At 33.4% G+C, this 15,500-nt stretch overlaps 1 protein-coding gene and 1 pseudogene across 4 annotated transcripts; one reads left to right on the top strand and one right to left on the bottom strand.

Moving 5' to 3' along the window:
• Nucleotides 1-1,840: 1,840 nt before the first annotated feature.
• On the bottom strand, nt 1,841-10,537 carry LOC145036736 (putative 1-phosphatidylinositol-3-phosphate 5-kinase FAB1D). 3 transcript variants are annotated; one of them, XM_078985207.1, is made up of 14 exons: nt 10,325-10,537; nt 9,614-9,690; nt 9,370-9,397; nt 8,862-9,293; nt 8,182-8,311; nt 7,324-7,653; nt 6,386-6,721; nt 5,606-5,931; nt 5,361-5,487; nt 4,732-4,875; nt 3,309-4,280; nt 2,986-3,240; nt 2,616-2,895; nt 1,841-2,282 (listed from the first exon to the last, which is right to left on the bottom strand). In XM_078985207.1, the coding sequence occupies exons 2-14, from the start codon at nt 9,621-9,623 to the stop codon at nt 1,999-2,001; spliced, it is 3,654 nt and encodes a 1,217-aa protein (XP_078841333.1). In that variant the 5' UTR covers nt 9,624-9,690; nt 10,325-10,537; the 3' UTR covers nt 1,841-1,998. The 3 variants fall into 3 exon arrangements, with proteins under 3 accessions (XP_078841333.1, XP_078841332.1, XP_078841334.1); XM_078985206.1 differs by having other exon boundaries at nt 9,581-9,690; XM_078985208.1 differs by lacking the exon at nt 1,841-2,282 and having other exon boundaries at nt 2,713-2,858; nt 9,581-9,690.
• Nucleotides 10,538-10,557: 20 nt separating this feature from the next.
• Nucleotides 10,558-13,989, top strand: LOC145035627 (uncharacterized; annotated as a pseudogene). Its single transcript, XR_013678354.1, has 9 exons — nt 10,558-10,571; nt 11,196-11,609; nt 12,886-12,964; nt 13,138-13,234; nt 13,320-13,383; nt 13,466-13,522; nt 13,623-13,660; nt 13,737-13,818; nt 13,900-13,989. The product of XR_013678354.1 is annotated as an uncharacterized LOC145035627 (transcript).
• The last annotated feature ends 1,511 nt before the right edge of the window (nt 13,990-15,500 follow it).

Consider the following 15,500-nt stretch of genomic DNA (forward strand, 5'->3'; position numbering starts at 1 on the left):
AAGGTTGTAAAAAACGCTCGACGTTAGCTAGTCGGTGGACTAGGGTTAAGCGATTAATCGGCTAGGCGGAGATTAATCGGGGACCATTAATTGCTAATTTACTAAATGTTATAAAATTAAATATGACTAATATTATATCAAAGTCCATAAATACCAATAATATCATAATAAAATAGGTTAATATGATTAATACAACACTAATCATGCTTCAAATAGTTTCCACTGAGATAAAACTTCTTGAAAATGTTAAAATTTATCTTTTTTATACTATTTCACTCATTATGTGTGTAGGGATTAATCGATGGGCGCCCTCTAATCGGTCGAGTAGCGCCTAGGGATTAATCGGGACCTAGTCAGGATTTTTACAACAGTAATATTTTATATTAATTGAGGTTAATTGTTCAGGTCTTCCTTTGGGGGTTTAGGAGGGGGATCAATTAGGGCTCCAAACATAGCATTGATGGTAAAATGGTGGTGGCGATTAAGATCAGATCCATCTCTGCTTTGGTGTAGAGTAGTGTCAGGCATACATAACGTCCAATCCAAACCTGATGATCATTATGTAGATAATAGAATTGCAGGTATATGGAAAAACATAGTAGGGGCAAAAAAGGAATTAGTGAAACTTGGAATTCTGTCATTGGGGGGGATCATGGAGTGGAGATGTAGAATTGCGCCTGATGGGCTCTACTCGGTACATTGTTTGAGGAGCAGAAGTGACTAATGTATCCCTTCCAACATTTCGAAAATGGAATGGTTAACAGAAGTTCCACCAAAAGTTTCATATTTTGTGTGGAGGGCAAAACTAGACAGATTTCCATCGGCTGTGGCGCTTCAAAAAAGGGGAGTTTGGTTGGACTCCATAGCTTGCACGTATTCTAATCATGAGAAGGAATGTGGGGATCACATACTGATTAAATGTCCGTATGCAAGAGAGGTGTGGGAATGGATCCTAAAATGGTGTGGTATAAATCACACGCCATTTCAAACAACTATGGAAGTTCTTGACTTCACCGCTGGATGGGGAAATTGTCCCAAGAAAAGGCGCATTCGTCTGGTTATCTGCTATGGAACCTTGTGGAGCATTTGGAAGGCGAGAAATGATTGACTATTTAATAACTAACAAATATCACAAGCAAAGGTAGCAGACATGGTAAAATCCCTTGTTTTCACTTGGATCAATTTTCGGGGAACTTTTGGTAGGTCATCACTTGGATCAATTTTCAGGGAACTTTTGGTAGGTCCTTGAATTGGAATGAATGGTGCTTAGTTCCGTTGTTGAGTATTTAAGTTTCATTTCTTGTACTTCTTAACTTTGTACAACCCTGTCTCTAGTTACTTGCTAGAGGCGGTTTCTTTATTTATTTATATATATGTTTGCCGGTTCAAAAAAAATTGTTTGGGTCTCAAATACTGACGTCACTGTTATGGGTGGATAACATACTAACCTTTTGTCAATTTCATCACCAACGGTATAAAAAAGATCACCATGAAGATGTATCATCATTTACCAAACAAACAGTACGTCATAACAAAACAATTAGTTCAAAGCAAGTATATATAGAAAATAACTTTAAATACATATGAATATAAATATAATTTAAAGAACTTGTTGCACATTTCTATTCATATTCATATGTGAACAGACAGTAAGTTCAAATCATTAATTTTTATATAAACATTAAGCACGAATCATTGGTGAAAATTTTCTATTTAATTTTTCCTCGTGATTGAAGACATATATACCGAGCTTGTTTGCAAAGATTTGACAATTTGGCTTGAGCCTTTCCTTAATTACTCATAGTGATACTTGCTCGTTCTTTGTTCTAAAGCCTTGGTCACTTCGATATACAAAACAAATCGACATTATTCACAAAATGTATAACAATACATTAAGAACATTAAATGAATTACATTTTTTCACAAAATGTATAACAATACATTAAGAACATTAAATGAATTACATTTTTTTCACATTTAGAACTAAACAGCCGCTTGTTAATCAAATTTTCGACATCCACCACCATGTTTATGCATGTTGATTGCAAATTTGCCCCTTGAGTTTTCTCCCTCTTTTCTTTCACCAATATCTGATTGCTCTTCACCATCGGGTATAGTTGTCATTGACATCCTTGTAACCGGCATTGGATTCACAACTTGCATGGCTTGTTCATTTAAAGAATCTAAAGTCTTCTCTCTCATCTTTTCTTCACCAATATTTGATGGTTCACCACAACTAGCAGTACCTTTCATCTTCAATTTAGTAATCGAACAGTTACCACCTAAGGCATTTGTCAATTCAATTAGTTCCGATATTCATGGGAAGATTCGATCAAATGTTTAACATAACACAAGATTAAGGATTTGATTCCATCATTTTCACCATTGCCATCTACAAATTCAAGCGCTCTACTGATTTCAGTTGAGGAGTTCAAACCATTGTTTTATAACTATACCTTAATAGGTTTCAAAATTACAAAAGAGTTACAAAAATGCCACTTTATTTAGTTTGAAATAAATTGATTGTTTAAGGTCTTTTTTTTTTTTTTTGGGGGGGGGGGTATATATACTACTTATACATTAATTCATGAGTACTACTTATTTGGGGCGCTTACTGTTACAAAGTGTTTGATGAACTTTCTTGTACTCAAGTAGTCTTCCGGAGACTGGATCATTAAAAGAGTGTTTGATGAAGTTTGTGAATCTTTTCTTGTAGTCTTCTGGTGGGGCTATAGTCGGCAAATGGTTTTTATGTACATTCAAGTGGGACTTGAACCAGTTCTCCAGTTTCTTGTCAGCCGTATATTGTCTGACATAATCGATTATGCCGCATACAATCTCCTTATTTTCAGCGTCCACTCCAACCAACAAGGAATAATCCATCACATTGATGAACTAAATATTAAAAAAAATAAAACTTACAATATATACGCCCCTCTGGATTGTCTACAGATGAGAACGAAAACAAAAGAAGGAAGTACTCACGTGGAGGAAGGAAGTATCGTTCTGTATGGCAAGGTGCAATTCCCACAATGATCTGCTATCAACGTACAAAGGAGAATGTTGCATGTCATCGACTAAATTTTGGTCTAATAGAACAACTCCCACACCATCCCTAGCAGGATTGAAACGACCATAGAGAGCTCCTTTGATATCATACTGTCTAGTAATGTTTCGTCTATAAGTAATGTTCTCCATCACCATTACATCATATTTTTCGCGACTTGTAAATTTTGTTACCTACAACCATTTATATCAGAAGGGGAAAAACATTAAAAAAAGCAAAAGCAAAATACTGAGAAAAAAACCTGATAAAACCCAAGAAATTTTGCAAAGCATGATAGATGTCCTTTTTTCAGGTGCGCAAGATAGGCCAAAGCAATTTCTTGCAATGAGCAAAACTCAGTCTTGTTAATTTCCTTGATAACGAAGCGATCATCCAGTGTTTTAGCAAAGAAAGATTTGCTCTTTCCTCCTTTGGCATCCCAGGGCTTACAACGGCTTAGTGAAGAAACGTAATCGAGCTCTGATAAACCACAATCACTACGAAGTTGAGCAAAATCTTTGTGAAATAGACAAGCTACTGAATATTTAGGTTTGTCAGCTAATCTTCCCATAGAGATCACTGGGTGAAGATAACTTGAAGAATCCGGCCATTCTAAACCATCAAAAATAGAATTTTCTGGAGGACCAACAGAATCCATGAAGCTGAAGCAGCACCAATTTCGGGAACTCAAAGAGGACATCTTGTGTAAACTTTGATACGTTGTCGCATCCTCATTGGGGACATCTGATGAGTTGCTCCGATCTTTTAGAAAAGCTAACGCACAAGCAATGATACTAGACAACTCATCCTCATAATCGGATACTATATAGTTATTGTCAGTACCAAATGGAAAATGAAGTCTTGACCCCTCTTCAGTAATCCTTTTGTATATGATGGATCCTTTCTTATAACTGGAAGTTTCATACCTTGGCAAGTATCCTCTCTGAAGATCCTTCAAATAAATACCTTGTATTTCTAAGAAAGACCTCCACATCCATGCCTGAGGATCTGCTGCTTTTAATGAAAGCACGCCATCACTACCACACTCGGTAACTTTTTTCTCCTTAAAACATGATTGTTTTTTCACACTGGTTTGAGTTTCCACCACATTTTGAAGCCAACGAACACGCTCATCCCAGATGTACGCATGTAGTGAAAGCTTCCAGTGTATATGATTCAAGTAGAGAGGCTTGTATAACCATTTATTCACACTCATGCTTGTTGTCATGTCAACCTATTGTGTTAGATGGATGATTAGAAAAGTCGAGGATAATAATATAAACTATGCAACATTGTTTAATAGATTGTCATATCATCATTCTTTTTCATACAACTTTATCATTTTTTCCATACAATACATTGAACTCTACATAGTTCAATGGAACATATCTAAAACCAATCATTTATTACAAACCCTAATTGATGACCTTTCTTTAAGGATTAAAAATTTGTATATCTTGCCATCTCTTTTCCGTATAGATTTCAACTTCATGTATAGAATCGTATTCAGATTTATCTTTTAGAAAATGCAAGGATATTAAAATATGTTCTCATTTAGTTTCTCCATCCATTATATCTATAAGCAAGATTTATCATCTACAAAAGAAACAAAAAATAGGAACCAAATCAAGTAATAGAGTACTGAAATATCATTTAAATCTATGAATCATGAGAAAGTAACTGACTTGAAATTGATCTTGCTCTTGCTTTAACATCTCTTTGACATTACATGATCCTTCAAGGTTCAACGTCGACCCAACCAACTTGTTTTCCATCTCCTTCAGAGAGTTCTCAACCTCGGAAAACATTGAATGCCCTTCTCGGACCACCTTCCAAAAAGTAACATTTTATCAAATTATTTACTCGGTAAATAATATACAAATACATAAAAGTGCAACGTGTTTTCACCATTTTATTGAAATAAGTCACTTGACCATTTATACCCTGTTTTGGTTAAACCATCGAAACTTTTGTACGCTTAAAAACACCAAATATTCCTGTTTTAATATATAGGTTAAAACACAACATACTCAGAGTATATTATGGATTTAACTGGTAAACATTTATTTTTTTTGCTATCATTTAGGACAATTGTTCAGTGGCTAAATCGACATAAGATATTAGCTCAGTGGATAAAACGGTGAAAGTAGGTTGTGCTTTTCTCAGCTTGTCCCTGAAATGGAACAAGGAAAAAATGGTTTCTTTTTCAAAACTCAAGATAAGCATAATGGTCTGATTACTACTGGAAATGGTTAAATAGCTACATCGATAAAGTTATAAGTATACAAGTGTTATTTTTCCTGAATATACATACATCCTCAACTTCTTTTTGCAGAAAATCTCCTTCAATTGAATGGCTAAATTCAACTTTCCTAGGTGGGAGAGACACAAAGTAAGTAGGCACTGTTGAGTATTCAAACCTTACAATCATGGAGCCTAATCTGCATGCTCCAAAAAAAAATCATTATATTAGCCTTTTCATCTAGAAAATAATTATGAACTCGAATTCCTAGTACACATCAAACAGTGCATGACTTATTGACAGGTGAGGTGGCATACCCGTAGAAGTGAAAATAGTCACCATAATAGAAATGTCCACAGCTAAATGGTATACACCATAGATAGCGATTTGACAAAGCATGGTCTATGATCTTTCCAAAGGATACACCTCGAACAGCAACAGGAACCAATACTCTTTTAGTAGAGTTTAAATTACCCTTACATTTTTGACAAGAACTCCACATCCAAAGTTTTCCTTCCTTTTCACCAGGCAAGTGCTTATCGGAGGGAAGACGTTGGACTTGAACTGTGATTTTCTTGTTGTCATGAGCATAGTAGGAAATATGAGCTTCTGGTAGTTCATTACATGTTCCACACAAAAGATTCTGCATAAGAAACAACAAAGTTATGTTTGATGTATTGGGTTAAATGCAAGAAAAATAGCAACATATATACTGTATCCTATATTCACATCTTTTTATTACAACACTTTTAAACCTTGCTATTATGGCGTTGCACTTCAAAAAATCAATCTAACCGGTTACAGCATGTTACCTAATTTTTTTCTTATGTACCTTGAAAAATCTACTTAATAATAGGGGTGACAATTTCTTTACAATTGCAAGACATTTCTATTAAAGGGTAGAATTTTCAACCACAGTACAAGGTGGTAATGGGATGAAATGAAATAATAAACATATTGGAGTAAGTACACTGATTGAATAAATCACCCACCATATATATTTCACAGATAAGATAGAATACTGAGGTGAAATAAAAAACACACTATCATTTTCAAAAGCACTAAAGCATAAAAAATGTGCAGATTGAAGAAGTAACCTGACTGAATAAGTCATCCATCATAGACTTCCCAATGGGCATATCAAAATTTCGGTAGAGGTTGATATCGGATAAACAGGCAGTCTCTCTTTTCAAATTGCTTCTTGATATCAAGACAGAATACCTTGCTAGACCTAACACTGCAACAATTTCATACTTATGTTCCATAAGGTCTTTATTGCAGTTTAAAAATATTGTCTCTCCAGTGGGGCCAGTTGCAGCTGCCTTTTCAATGTATAGGCTCTTACGGATCAAATGATATGTCATGTAAACCGCAAATTGAACAACACGTTTAATCCTTTTAAGTTCATCACCTTGACGTCCCTTGAGTAAAATCTGTCAGTGTCACAGCGGAAGATATTTACCACTGATATATATATATATATATATATATATATATATATATATATATATATATATATATATATATATATATATATATTACAGCCTCATCTAAGTTTAGGTAAAAAACCTCATGAAACTACATCGTTTTATTAACAAATGATTTTCCTAAACAAAAAAATAAAATAAAATAAAATACTATGTGATTTCCTAACAAATCATATCCTTCCTAAACACAATGTGATTTCATGGAAACAAATTTTTTTTCCAAAAGATTTTTTTCTCATTATTCATTTTTGGGTACATGTTAGTGAAGTAATAAACCATAATGGAGGAAAGAAAATGGAGATGGTTAAGCGATAATGGAAGACAAAAATATTATATGGGATGATATATTTCCAAAGTGAAAACCGAACCGTATATATTTACTAAGTTAAAACGACATAGTTTCGAAGTTTAGTAGCTAAGCTTAGGTGAGACTGTAATCTGTATATATAGAAGCACCAATATATATATATATATATATATATATATATATATATATATATATATTGGTGCTTCTATATATACAGATGACTAACAAAATATAAACTCACTGTCAATCCTGTGTGCGTAGGACAACCCCTAACAAACATTATTGTCTTCACAGGCCTTTCTCCATTATCACCGAGAGTAGCATGTTTTTCTGTAATCTTTTCAAAATAAAATGATTCGCACTTCCCCAACTTTTGGACATTCAGCGGATTATTAAAGGATAATATTGGTGAGGTGGTACAACGAGCAATCATCTCCAGACGGTGTTGTTTCATTCCCAAGACTAGTGTCATCCCTTTTCCAAGAATATATTCTTGAATATCATGAGAAATGGTTTCCTCAACAAGGACCACGTTCGGATTGAGCTTCTCTATCATCTCCATACCTCTCTCCTGCTCATATAGCACATCATAGCATTAGAGACAATAATAAAAACAAGTACAAAGGGGTAAACACCCCACCATAGCCAACATAGGGAGGTAAATCACGATGATGCGTAGACCTGAACTTATGACATCATTTATGGATTCTTTATCTCCTTAGGGCATCCGTAATGTATTGAACTCCATATGGAGTTCAATGGATTATCACATTATCTTTCTACAATTTATATTTTTTTCCCACAATGCATTGAACTTCATAAAGTTTGATAGAATCTTACAAAATGTAATTTATAGTAAATAATTAAGAATTAAAAAATTTCCTTTTTCCCATTGCAGAGTTCAATGGTCATTGAACTCCAAATCCATTGAATGCAAGGTGACATCTCACAATGATACATTCATTAAATGACACATAGACTTGCCACCTCATTCAACTCTCCCATTGAACTTACCATTGTGGATGCTCTTAATACTAACCTGCAATAGCACATATACGAATAAGAGGTTACAGAATCTAAAGTTTTTCTTTAAGTTTACCTGTTCTTCCATCGATGATAATTCATCGGAAGAAACACCTCTAATCAATAGCAACTTTGGATTTCTATATTTTGTTGGCATTTGTTCGTGAGCTGCATGCTTTTTGAAGACTAAGCCCCGGAAAACTTTACTGCAAAAATTAACCCAAATTTTAAAAGAATCAAATATCATTGTGAGGTTGAACAGGTACATACCCAAAAGAATACGACAAACATACGAGCTTTTTACATGGTCTTTTATTCAATCAAATCTCTTGTGCATATATAAGATAGAATCATATATAGGATTTGGTTGTTGTTTGTTGGTAAATTGGAATGTGTGATGGTTAATATGCAATTGTTTGTGCATAGGTTTATTCATCAACCTGGACCAACCTTTGTGGATTTTCATAACTTAGTTGATTTTTGACCAAAAGAGTAATATAACCCTGAAACAACCCTAATTACAAAGTGAATTGATTAGCTAAATTCAAAACCCTGTTCCTGCTGCCTATGTGATGCTGCTTCTACTTAACCGGACAGCATTTATATAATTTTCAGCAAGTAAGGGTTAGTCTTTGTGATGTCAGAGTTAACTGTTTCTTGATTGAAAACTATCATAAAATCGTATAACCAATCGAGAAGATTATCATCATGCAAACGTTAATGCATAGAAAAAGTTAAGGGAACTAATAAGACAACCTTTGCTTTGGAGAACCTGTTGCAATACATTTGACTTTGATATATAAATTGGGATCCACTGCTTTTCCCAAAAAAGCATCTGGTTTCAGATATGAGACAGCTTCCCATGATAAATTTGTAACTGTATCCACCCATGTATCACCATCATTTCCGGAAAAAGAAATTCCCATAGACATAAGAGGATGCTCTACAAGTTCCTTAAAATCGGCTTTCATAGACTTAGTCAGTTTCCCTATCATTTCATCTTTAAACCTGAAGCTCCAACTCCATTCTTCTCCAAGGCTGCTTGAAATACATGGCTTTCCCCATTTCATGCCACCAGCATCATCAGCAACACTACCCTCAATATCATCCTTTCGGTATTCTGGTTCAGGGGGGATCCAAATCTCAGAATCAATACATCTTTCCCTGCTTGAGTCTTCTTCGTGTCGCCTAAAATGGGAAAACAAAACAATTAAATAATTCTAACTTTTATCTTTATTTCCAAGGCGATGGTCATATGGATTACCTGTCATTTGAGGGCACACCATAATCATCTGAAACATAGCATTCAAATCGATTATATATGACTTCAAGAGAAATGTTAATTGGGATACAAATGTTACTTGGGATGCAGTGAATTTATTACTACAGGACATATATGGAAAAAAAAAACAAAATACAAAAACCCTAAGTCCTGTCTTTAAGTCCTTTATCTGAAAATGAAATTAACAAAGTACTTATGGATAATGCCGATGCAGAAATTAAACTACCAGGCATCATATCCTCCAACTCTTCTCCTTTGGCAGAAACTTGGCCTAAAATTGTAACCCTTTCAAGATTAAGGACCCTGCAACATAAGCCAGAATATTGCGTCACTACAAATAGCAGGAAACTCTAGAAAGTAGAAAGCATATGGTTGTTTCCAGTGTTCCATATGTAAAATGTAAACTTCGATATACAGAATGAGAAAGAAAAACCTATAACATTGAACAGATCACATTCAGTATGCAGTTTTTCAGGAAACCAGATTAATCGGGTTTTCAAACTACAACATTCCTTCACCTCAACTTAGTCATATATCAAATACTAGTTATAATTATGATAAATACTAAAAGTCAGCAAACAAACAAAACCGTAACTAGTCTGGATAATGAATATTATGCAAATCGTCTTATAGGAAAGCAGAAATAAATAGCTATTTTCCTTAGATAACATGCAACTCCAAGCGCTATTTAACTATATCTTAGCTGTAAACTCCGTAATTCAGAAATATCATGTAGTCAATGTTCACAAGAATAACTAAGATAATAGAAGAGCAACGTATCCAATACAACAAGCTAATACCACTTAGAAATTAAATTGGTGTTTCATTTTAAGTAGCAACATCGAATCATTAACAAACAAATACCAGAATCAATAGCAGAACTATGGACTAAAATGCATTAAAAAAAATAAGAAAAGAGCAACAACAAGGCACCAACCTGAATCTGATGTCCTGATTACTATCGAAACTGAGATAAAAGTGATTACTGGGGAGACACGATTGAAACCCTGATTGCAGCGGCCCACAGAGACGAACTAGAGAGGCAAAAAAAAACTGATGAAAGGAAAGTAGAATATGGAAGGACGGAGGAGTTGACCCCGACGATGAGAATAGCTGTATACACGAAGAAACACTTTCCAAAGTGAAAATCAATGGCAGGTTACATATACAATGGGTAGTAGGTGGTAAATAAGATTATATAGTAGCTATATGTGTCTCTTCGCACACGCAAATTTAAGAGGGAGAATCAATAGTAGGTTACATATATTATAAGCAGTAGGTGGTAAATCCTTCTTGATAAATAAAGTTATCACATGTCTTTTCTTCATTTGGATACATGTCATTTTCTAAAAATTTTAAATTTGTTATTTTATCATTTTATTATATTTTTAATTTAATTTTCATTTTATTAAATTAAAATTCCACATTTAATATGTAAGGTAATATATATATATATATATATATATATATATATATATATATATATATATATATATAATATTTATTAGAAAGAGTTTATATATGTAATGTATTCAATACGTTAAAATCTCATTTATTTAAATAATTCAAACATTTATAGGCATCGCCTTCCTTTCCCGCTTCATTCATAATTTTACAACTAATGAAGTTAAAATTTAAATTTTAGAAGAAAAAATCAAGTTACTTTCACTAATGTTAATGTGACATATACAAGTATAAGTATATGTAAAGGGTGTGTGAGAATTACCATATTGTAACGTCCGTGTTTCTAGGCTAAACACTAAAGATTATGTAATAATCTAGGTTAACCTTTGTAACTCGTTTTGAAGTAATAAAGAGGAATTATGTGATAGCAATAAGCAATATGCTTCCGAGATACTGGCGATTTTGCTTCAAAGCAGTGTGGCAAATCAGAAGAGGTTAGGTCAAATGAATGGTGTGGATGTGGTGTTGCAGGCTGTGGCAATGTATAAGTCGAGGGATCCAAAGAGTTTAGATGAGGAGGAGATGGTTGAGAATCTCTTTGATTGTTTGTGTTGTTTGCTGATGCCATTGGAGAACAAGGAGAGGTTTTTGAATGCTGAAGGGGTTGAATTGATGTTTATTATCATGAACTAGAAGAAATTTTGTTATGGATCAGCCATTAGAGCTCTTGATTTTGCAATGACGAATTATCCACCTGCTTGTGAACAGTTTGTTGATCTTATGGGGATTAAAACCGCTTCCCTGCATTCATGGGTAAGGCAAGTTCATCTCCCTCCCTAGTATCATATCAACGTTGTTTTGATTTTGTTTCAAAGCTTTATCATTCTGCAACTAGCAACCTCCATATTTTGTTATAATTTCTATTGTGTTCTTCACAATCATCTGCAAATAATTATAAGAAAAGATTGCCTTATTACAACCACTACAAGAAATAAGAGTATTACCAGCGACATGCGTCGCCACTAAAGGGTCGTCGCTGTTGGCTCGTCGTTGATGCTCCATTGGTCGCCGCTGATGCTCCATACGTCGTCGCTAAAGTTATGCCGCCGCCACTAAAGGCGTCGCTGCTATTAATATGTATTTCTATTCATATAAATACACATATACACATATAATACACATAAAAAATTCACATATACATACGAAAATACATACACATACATAATACACATATACATACGAAAATACATACACATACATAATACACATACATATACATAACAATACATATATACATAGGATTGTACATACAAAAACACATATACATACATAAAATACATTCAAAATACACATACACATATACATACAAATACACATCCATATCTACAAACACAAAATAAACATATAAATACACATCAATGCTAGAAATTTAGTAAGGAGAAGTGAAAAGGAAAGGAAAAGGAGAAAAATGGAGCAAAGATGGGTGAAATTGCGAAGTTCTTTGTCAAATTCCAATAAGGTCGACGATAATAGTGAGAAAGAAGGGAGAACACAGAAAAATGGAGCAGATCGGGGGGTTTTATTGTTGATGGCCTTTAGTGGCGACGCGTAGTCTTTAGCGGCGACACATGGGAGGGAAAACAACGTGGGGTTTTCTACGTCATTGGATCATCTCTTAAATCAACCTGATGAGATTAAAATTATGCGAATTGCCAAGATAAGCTTTTAGCGGCGACACGCACTCTTTAGCGGCGACACACCGGAGGGAAAACAACGCGAGATTTCTTATGTCATTCTAGTCGTAGGATCATCTCTTAAATCGACGGATGAGATTGAAATTACACGGATCGCCAAAATAAGTCTTTAGCGGCAACGCCTTTAGCGGCTACCCAGGCTTTTAGCGGAAAACGCGTTTGTTTTTTGTCGCCGCTAAAAGTCTCCGTCGCTGCTATTGCCGGTTATTCTTGTAGTACAAGTGAACGTTTTATCTAATAATCTATAAGTTCTTAAATTCTCTCCTTCCTTGTGCATTTCTAGTATACTCTTTCATGTTTAGATTTTATAGATCATAACCTTGAGTTGATTTTACTTCAGATTCTAACAACCAAAAACAAGAAGAGATCTAAAGAAGAATTGGAGGAACGGCTTATATCATTGGTTGCTTCACTTTTTGGTAAGAAGGCAAGTGAACTTTGATCTTTTATGTTTATTTATACCTTTGAGTAACTGTTTTTCAAGATTTTAATTTTCTGTCATTTTTACTTTAATCTCTGTGGTACAATTCTTTTGTTCAACATGAATTATCAAAATCTTGGCCTTTGATTTGGATGATATATGCATTAACAGGTGGAGTTTTGAGGGGTTCAAGAAGGGAAAGATTACTCAGTAAATTTGTGGAAAATGAGTATGAAAAGATAGACAGGCTAATGGAGCTTTATATTAGGTATTTCATTTTCTCTCATTTTTCTTTTACAAAAATACATTAGTATCATGTATATACTCAAATCATTTGTTTTTATTTTCTATAGATATTCAAACAGAGTGAAAGAAGAATCCGAAAGGCTGAATGATCTTGAACTTGATGATCTTGAGGTTTACTTTTTTATATATTTATTTTCTTGCATCTTTTGGCAATCATGGAACTAATAATTATTATTATTTTATAATCTTGCAGATGGATGAAGATGAAAAATACAATCGGAAGCTAGAATCTGGACTCTATTCTCTTCAGGTAATGACTTCTTTTATAATCTATACAATATTTCACTTAATAAAAATAAAAAAATTAGAGATAATAAAATCTCATGCTAATCTCTTTTCTTTGTGGACAGTTAATTGCAGTTATTTTGGGTCATCTTTGGACATCCAAGTAAGTATCTTGGATTTTTTTTGAAGGTTTTCTTGATAAAACATTTGTTGATTTCGAGTATAATTAATATTTGTAGGCATCCTCGGATAAAGGTAAGAATTGAATTACTAGTTAAGCAACAAAAGTTGACTAAAACAGACGTCAAGAATGTTCTACAGGTATATTAATATAATATTAGTAAATTATAAATTATGAAAAGAAAAATTAGGTTTTAAATAATTGTGTGTTTAATGAAATAGGAATATCATGACAACATCGGTGATCTTGATGGCCCAGATGAGAAAGAGAAAGCACAGGCCAAAATCCAGAGATTCATCGCAGCTTTGTGAAAACTATAAAAATGTTACGAGTTAACCCAACCTTTACTTAAATTCATGTACTTTGATTCCTTATATTCTAACTTGTTTTTTATCTGTTTATTACAATCCATATTCCAAATGAGTTTGAATTGATTTGTAGCTTCATTCCCTTTATCTTTCTTGTCCAATTCACAATACCAATCTCCATGAGACGAGGACCAAAATACAAACATGCATTCCATCATTTTATGATATCTTACAAACATAAATCAAAATACATAATTTTTTCAATGGAAAATGACACATTAGCCCTCTAATGTTTTGAACATTTGCTCATTTAGTCTTTTTAAGTATTTTATGTGCTTTATGAGGATATAAACTGTGAGGAACTTGTCTTTTTAGTTCGGATAATTTATTGTACATTTGCCCACATACATACAAACTTCAATATTGGACAAGTTTTATAAAGGAGAAATCTAATATCCTTTTATTTTTTTTCTTGTACCATTTTTCTATACAGTGATACTTATCATATATTTAATAAAATTAAGAGAAAACTTTATAAATGGTTCATATGTTTTCTAGAAATCTGGCATATAAAGTTCAAAAAACCTCATAAATTATCCATGTGGTTTCAAAATTTTTACCAAACTGTTATTGTAACTTGTTTCGGTGTAGATTTAGGGGGTGTTTGACTTAGCTTTTCAAAGCCAAAAGTTCTTTTTGGAAAAGAAAAAAAGCAAAAGATGTTTGGCAAACTAGTTTTAGAAGTTACTTTTGAAGTTTTTACATAAGGAAAATGAACTTTTTGGAAAAGTCAGGAAATCATGATTTTTTGTAACTTTTCCAAAAAGAATTTTTGGGGTTTGAAAAGCTAAGCCAAACACCCCCTTAGAGGGTATTTGACAAAGCTTAAAAAATGAGTTTTTTGACTTATTACGGTATAAACCAAAAAAAGTGTATGGGTAAAAAATAATTTATAACCATTGGTAACCACTAATAAGTCAAAAAATAATAAATAACCTACTCCTTACTTATTAAAAACTCTTTATTTCACCAAATAAGTTATAAGTCAAAAAGTCATAAATCTTTTTAAATAAGTTTTGCCAAACAGTCCCTTAGTCCATTTCGAAAATTAAAATGACTTTATTACCCTTTATATATATTATTTTTCATTTTTCATTATTTCTTTTTAATAGTATATTATTATTATTATTAAATACATGAATTGACCATCTCTCTCTCTCTCTCTCTCTCTCTCTCTCTCTCCATTCATCTGTTTCTTTCCATGTTAATATACATAAAAACCTATAAACTACCATGGCCAAACTGTTTCCCATATCATTTCTCATACGGGTCATCGTCATCATCCAATCTAATCCAAGATTCTACCTTCTTCTTCATCACCATCCTCACAACACCAACATATGAATCATAAATTCCCATAAAGAACAACCATTTTCTGGGAATTCGAGGAGGAATCAACAGGTCTTCCAAAACCCCGATGATGCTCTCAATACACCCAATTCATCATCTGATAC

This window comes from Lactuca saligna, chromosome 3 (assembly GCF_052625555.1).
Source record: "Lactuca saligna cultivar CGN05327 chromosome 3, ASM5262555v1, whole genome shotgun sequence".
NCBI lineage: Eukaryota > Viridiplantae > Streptophyta > Magnoliopsida > Asterales > Asteraceae > Lactuca > Lactuca saligna.